General features: G+C 49.3%; 1 protein-coding gene across 1 annotated transcript in view; it reads right to left on the bottom strand.

The window, feature by feature from the left end:
• Positions 1–1,806: 1,806 nt before the first annotated feature.
• The window catches only part of spon2a (spondin 2a, extracellular matrix protein), an 8,176-nt gene continuing 2,754 nt past the window's right edge, over positions 1,807–7,228 (bottom strand). Inside the window, exons 3-6 of the mRNA XM_062476305.1 lie at positions 5,899–6,119; positions 3,626–3,817; positions 2,868–3,039; positions 1,807–2,709 (exon numbers count right to left, since the gene is read on the bottom strand). Coding sequence (XP_062332289.1) covers positions 2,522–2,709; positions 2,868–3,039; positions 3,626–3,817; positions 5,899–6,119 — 773 coding nt within the window. The 3' untranslated portion in view covers positions 1,807–2,521. The remainder of the gene's footprint in view (positions 2,710–2,867; positions 3,040–3,625; positions 3,818–5,898; positions 6,120–7,228) is intronic.

Genomic DNA, 7,228 nt, shown 5'->3' with positions numbered 1-7,228 from the left:
TCATTACGTTCTGCTAGATGACGGTAGAGACATGAGTAAAAGAAAATATGCAAGCGGTGCCCAAAAGCGCAGCAATAAACTGTTGTCTGAACAAGGTCGAACAAAACGAAGATTACACACTTATTTAGACCAGCCAGAGAGGAATATTAAAGACATCTCCACAGACGAAACACTACCGCAGCCGCAGGTAGCTAGCAGCAGCACGTCTTCACCAGCAACCAACAATAAATATACTTGCTTAGCCTACTTATTGGCAAGAATAAATGTTTTCCTTTCCTCCGTTGATTGTGTGTTATTTCGGCGATGCTATCCTTGGTGCTGAACTATCAGAAGGCTAGTGCTGTCTTTGGTTTTGAACAACGACAAATGTGTGGCGGCCTGCAGAAACCCTTCACATCGTGAACATTTGGGTCTTTTGGTTATTATACATATTTGGAAACTACAAACTCTCCTGAATACAAATCTGTTCATATCACTCAGATATCTTTATCACAACTGAAGTTACATCATTTTAAAGTTGACCTGTGTCAAAAAGTTATAAGCTAGAAAATTGCATTCAAAGATTCCACTACGTTTCATTCTAATTCTGTGGCGAATATGGAAAGAAAATCATTTTGTTCGTAATCACGTTGTGAATGTAAATATCAGTTTAAGTATAAGCTACATTAATAACTTCTTAGAAAGTTATTTTTAGTTGTTTGGAGATGCTGCAGCACTCAAAAGAGCAGGCAAACTAAGCATGTGATTTGAAATGGCTTGGAAATCTTGCTAGCTGATGTCCAAAAACCGTTGAAATTAACTGTTTTTAATAAGTAAATATATACTTTTTGTACATTACAATGAAGTTTAGGGAGTTAACTATAGAAAACATCAAAAATCTCAATTTTGACAGAAAAAGATTTTCGATCTTTTATGGCTTAGCCAACAATGAGCTGCCGCGACATCCGACGCAGGACGCCACACAAATAGGCTTCTGTTGTGCTTTTGTTATTTTTAAACTTTTTTATTTTTCTCTCACATATAGAGGCTATATTTAAAGGTAGACAGCAATGTATAAGATAGTATGGAGATACATTTTGAGTGGATTTAGGGGAGGGGCCTCGAGCTCCGACTTTGCGGGGGGGCCTCTGCAAAGTCCCGGCCGCCACTGCCCGTTTTATGCCCATCTGATTTCTTGGGAATGTATTCAGTTGAGAAAATAGACTACCTTTTTTGTTCCAACACGATGAGAAACTTAAACTTTCTGCTTCGAATCATGTTTGACACCTTTTTTTATTGGTGGGTTGAGTTTACTAATGGGTACAGCTGATAGAGCGTTTGACAAATCAAGAGATTAAAATAAACTTATACGTCGCATTAGTAATGTGTCTGCAAGCTAATTGAATACTTACGGTTACATGGGTTCTGTAGTTTCCTGACGTTCTGCAGGAAGGACTATGCTAAGACACCAAGTAATCATCCAACCCTCTGCGAAATGCAGAGCATCACATTATTTATTATCATACACAGGCCACCTTGATTGTATTTCAGTCAGTGTGAAATCGAGTGTCATTTTCACACAGTGACATTTATACCACGGCTTCTGTTTGGGCTGGACAGATAAAGACGTATCTTAAATGTTTAAATTAAACTCTGGCACATGAGACAGAAGATAAGTTGATGTCATCGAGGATGGCGTGTGGCCTAACAGACTTAACCCAAGTCTGCACTTCTTACTCATTTAGACAGTAGCCTACCTTTAGCGTATCATCAACTTCACAGTACTCTGGCACCAAACGCAGCAAAACAACACAACAGATGTTTCTATTTAAAGAAAAACATCTCCATATTTTATTTCATATGAGTTAACACAAGATAAGATACAACATACATCATTATATACAAAACCTTTCAATGACATGTCCTACAAATCAAAAGAGATAAACATACCCTCCCCCATATGTATCACTTTTTCTATAAAACTCTGCGTCTCGTTTTAGTTTGGCTGGAGTCTCCTAGCAGACAGCCTCTGGTGGTGTGTCTTGTGAAAGGATAGGCCTATTTATACAGCTGGCTATGAAGTTATTTTGAAAGACGAGCATTCACAGAGCATCATGTAGGTTACCCTGTCAATGAATGCCTCAGTGCCTGCAAAGCATGTCTGTGTAAGGGCGGTGTGTATGTGTACGTGTGTGTGTGGTGTGTGTGGGTGTGTGTGTGTGACTACATGCTTGTCTCTGTGTCCATGTTCAGTGTACATAGGTCCATAAGTAGGTGACCTTGACAAGAGCCGACCCCTGGCACTCAACATACACACACGTAAAGGCATGCAGTCACACACACACACACACGGCCCATGTCCACAGTGCACAGTCCAGGGCTAGGGGTCTTCTGAGTCCAGCAAGAGCACACGTCCCAGTGTCAGGGTGGCAGTTGGAGTTCTGGAAGAGGGGGGGCAGGCGGAGGAGCAGGGGAGGAATGGAAAGGATGAAGAGGGAGGAGAGGGAGACAGGGGAGGGAGGAGAGGAACGCCTGAAGGGGGTCACTGCTTCTTGGCACAGGTGTGCAGCGTGCACTCCTCCTGTTCCTCCAGCTCCGGGCAGGGGGTGCCTGCGTTAGCGGGCCGCAACAGGATGTAGCGCGTGCGGTGGCGGAGCCCTCCTCTGGAGCAGGGGCCCAGACACAGGCCCCAGGACGACCACAGAGACACCTCACAGTCCAGGGGGGTCTCTGGAGAGGAGGAGGGGTGGGGAGAGGGGAGGGTCAGAGAGAGAGGAAGGAGAGAGATAGGGGGAGAGAGACAGGGAGAGAGAGAGAGACAGAGAGAGAGAGAGAGAGAGAGAGAGAGAGAGAGAATGGGAGTACTGTGTGTGTGTGTGCGTGATTACCTGAAAAGCGCTGAGGGCTGATGGAGTTTGGTAAAATGTGATTGGACAAGGGAGTTTGACGCCCAGACGAGCGGACCTGTCGGGTGATTCGTACGGAAGCTATGGGCGGGAGCTCGGTCAGTCTGGGGTAGTAGAATGAGTTGGCGGGGTGGTTGGGCATCTGGGAGGTAATCTAGAGGAGAAACAAAAACAAAGATCAATAAACCTAGCAAGTTGAATGGTATTGCAATGTTGCGCATTGTATTATATCGCACATTACTGTTGTCAAAGCAGAAACGCTTGTGGCTGATAATCGTGAGCAATGTGTGTGTGGCAGGAAGGGAACGTTTCAGACTCTGTCAACGTCTGATTGGGCGAGAGAACATGTGGAGCAGTCCTTTACCCTGCCTGATAGAGGCCAGGCATGCCCAGCTAGCAGCGCAAGGCTGACCCCGATGAGCGCCGGGAATGCTAGCCTGCCAGGCCCCCTGCGCTCCACCCCTGTTCGGAGAACAGCCTTCACACACCGCAGAAACCTGAGCCGCCGGGTCACATACCTGGGGTGCGCTTGACGAAGTATGCCCAGTACAACCAAAACAATGAAACGCTCCCAGATGTGCTAATTGTGATATAAATCAAACGTCCATTAACTACAGCCTTTTTCCAGTGAACTTTTTTCCCTCCATCACAGTAGTGTTCGGAACAAAAGCATTGTGGCACGGAGGGTGTGGGGGGGCAGAGGCTTGGGGGGGAGGGGGGGCATGGAAGGGGGGGGTCACCTGGGTGATGTTCTCAGGGGGGCTGGTGGGAAAATTGGGGGACGAGAAAGTGAAGCCGCTGTCCGTTCCGGCGTCAAAGGGATGGAGGTCAAGGGTCACTTCCTGTTTCCACTGGCCGTCTTCACACAGGTTGAAGCTGTCCACTCCTACGAACCAATCAGGGCTGGGGATCACCTTCACCATCAGAGAGAGCTGAACAAGGAAGGGAGGGATGGAGGGAAAGAGAGAGATGTGAGATAGAATGTGAATGAAAGAGACCATGAGAGAGACCACGTCATGCAGTTTCAGAAGAGCACCGTCTGCTGAGAATACAGACCAAAGACTTTCTCTCACACACACACACACACTCTGTGGCTTTAGAAGCCTTGGTTGTGTAATAGTCGGCACTCAAAATGCAATGAAGTGTGTCTGCGTGAGTGTGTATTTGTGTGTGTGTTTGTGTGTGTGTTTCCTGTGTGGGGGCTGTGCACCGATGTGATGGATGTTTCTTGAGAGCTGATGACCTCATACAGGAAGCACCCAGGGGTCACAGTACACCGGGGTGGTGGATGCCAAGAAAATAACAGTAATGCTGCTCTACTACTGGTCTCTGGACTTGGTTGAGCAGAGGCTGGGGCAGAGGCTGGGGCAGAGGCTGGGGCAGAGGCTGGGGCAGAGGCTGGGCATCACATCCCAGCCCTGAGGTTTATCTCCTCTCCTCCTTCCATTTGAGTCTCCACCTTTGATGTTCCCAGAACCTCCCTCCTGCTCTTCCTTCTGTCATCCCTCTCTCTTCTCCTCGTACTCAGCCTTCTCTCATCCCTTTCTCTCCTCCTCCTACTCTTCCTTCTCTCAGGATTTTGCTTTCCAGGAATCCCTTCTGTTTTAATCATTTTAATCAGTGAAGATGGAGCATCTCTATTCTCTTCTCCTCTCCCCACCTCTCCTCTCTTTTCCCCACCTCTCATTTCTTAATCTTTCCATTCTCCTTTCCTTTAAGACCCCCCCCCACACACACACACAACCACAAACACCCCATCCAGTCCAATGCTGTCAGGGACAGAGTTTCAGCAGCAGAACGGTGTGATCCCGACCCGCTTCCTGTGCTGGTGGGAGGGCCAGAAGCTCCAGTGTTTGTTGTTGTCTGTCTGGTTCACGTTACACGCTGAGCAGAAAGAGAGAAGGGCTTTCACGAATATGAAGATCGGAAAAATGTGTTTGGCGGTTTTTGGGGCATTGCGTATGTGTTTGTCTTTGGAAGTATGTGGAAAAGAAAGAAATGTGTGTGTGGGGATTGTGGGGTCGGGATGGAGGGGGGGGGGGGGGGTTCTGTGTGTGTGTGTGTACTGAATGTGTTTCATATTCATTCTGTCATTGGCACGCTCCACACAAGCTCTCCTTCTTCCAGCAGAGGAGGACCTATAAACACACTCCGACACACCACACCTCCGACACGCCTCACCTCCGACACGCCTCACCTCCGACACGCCTCCGACACGCCTCACCTCCGACACGCCTCACCTCCAACATGCATCACCTCCGACATCACACTGAGCTTAGCACTGCCAGACAGACCCCACCCCCCTTGACCCCCCCTCCCTCGACCCCCCCTCCCTCGATCCCCCCCTGCCTTGACCCCCACTGACTGCATCTCTGGTGGAGAGGCAAGGGGGTTGGAGGTGCAGCCAGTGGAATTACCAATAAAGTAATGTAGGTCACCAGCAGCAATATTCTGACACACCTCTATTTCCAAACATCCAGGAACTACCCCCCCATTACTCCCTCCTCCCTCCTCCCCTCACTCCTTCACTCGTCGACTGTCTGAAAAGAAAAACAAACACACAGGAGCAGAAGCAGACTGCCCCCCAGCCCCAGCCTCAACTCTCAGCCCTAGCCTCAACTCTCAGCCTCAGCCTCAACTCTCAGACCCAGCCTCACCTTTCAGCCACACGTCCTGCTCAAGCCTCTGCCCCAGCCTCAGCACCAAATCTCATCTCAAGCCCACCCCCACTTCCAGCCCCAGCCCCACTTCCATCCCCAGCCCCCATCCCCAGAGTTCAGAGGGGGAGGCAGCAGACACAGTCCAGACCGCAGGACGGATGTGGTGGTTTGTGGCTGGAGGGCGGGGGTGGGGATGGGGGCTAAACTTAGCCAGACTGGCTGCTGGAAAGGAGGTTCTGGTCGTGAAGGATGGAGACGTCAACGAGGGAGTCTGGAGTAGTGCAGGTCAGGACTGAGCTCACAAGGGTGTGTGTGTGTGTGTGTGTGTGTGTGTGTGTGTGAGTCATTCCTACCAGCGGGCTGCGTGGCTGCAGCAGCAGTTCAGTAGAGCTGTGCCCGATGCCATTAGAGATGCCCGCTGTCCGGTACATGGCGCCCACCGCCCTTCTCTTCCTGGCGTCGCGCGCTCCCTTCACCACCTCCACCGTCAACCCCACCTCAGCGAAGCTCTGCACTCCCGGGCTCGCCAGCGCCCCCTCCTGCCACAGGCGGAACTGCCTGTTGTGGGTGACCGCTAGAAAGAGACGAAGGAGGAAGCTGTGTTTTTAACAGGCAGGGTGCCCTTGGTTCGTGAGGCACCGTGAGGCCTAAAGAACAGTCTCAACAGTGTCAGCTGTGAGTGAAAAAAAAAACTTATGTGATTCATGTCCTGATCTGTAGTCAGCTGTGCTGTAGCCCTCTCCTCATCTTTCCTCTTAATAACATCACAGCAACTGAACTGAGACCAGCACTTACAGGGTTTTTTTTTTCCACAGGTACACTTGCACTTATAGCAGTTCATGTTGTTTAATTGTAACTTGTTTAACTACATGCTCTTATGGTTCTTCCCTTTGGCACTTACTTTGGTTGTTCACAATGTGTGCTTCATGTTTTGTCTACTCGCAATGTTTTGTGGCTATCTCGTTGTTATGATCAGTGACCTATGCACTTTGTAAAGCTCTCTCTTGGAAGTCGCTTTGGATAAAAGCGTCTGCTAAATGAATAAATGTAAATGTAAAAGCGGGTTAGCCAATGACAGGCTCTGCCCTACCTCACCTTGTACCAAGAGCTGCAAACACACACACACACAAACGCTCAGCTCACTCTACCACACTTCACACACTATCCAGTTTCTCCTAAACCACCATGGCTTCCCTGATTGTGTTTCCTGACGGTGCTCTGGAAGTGACTGGGTCTGGTGACAGGCCTGGGCCTGGTAACTGATGTTTACTTTGTGAGTCCAGAAAATTCAAAAAGCTGATATCTGAAACCTCCTCTTCACTTGTGACAAACTAGGCTGGTCCCCCATAATCCCCACCACTCTGAGGTAAGGGGCCTAACTGACCCCACCACACCCTGAAAATCTTCATCATTATCCTCAAATAGGCCCGGGGGCAGGAGAAAGAGAGAGAGCTAAATCGAAGGGAGGGGGGAGGGACCTGTGGGGTACCGCCCTGCATCATCTGGTAACATTTAGCCCCCCCTCACCCGACTCTCTCTCCCTGCTTTCCTCGTTAATGTGGCCCTGTACCCTGTGTGTTGCTGTCTATGCCGCTGTTACCATGTGGGTGTGGGTGTATGTGTGTATGGTCAATAGGCTGTGATCGTCCATCTAGCCTACCATCCTTCCATCTCTCCCTCCAT

This window comes from Osmerus eperlanus, chromosome 13 (assembly GCF_963692335.1).
Source record: "Osmerus eperlanus chromosome 13, fOsmEpe2.1, whole genome shotgun sequence".
In the NCBI taxonomy this organism is placed as follows: domain Eukaryota; kingdom Metazoa; phylum Chordata; class Actinopteri; order Osmeriformes; family Osmeridae; genus Osmerus; species Osmerus eperlanus.
This window is presented reverse-complemented; position numbering and strand designations above follow the sequence as displayed.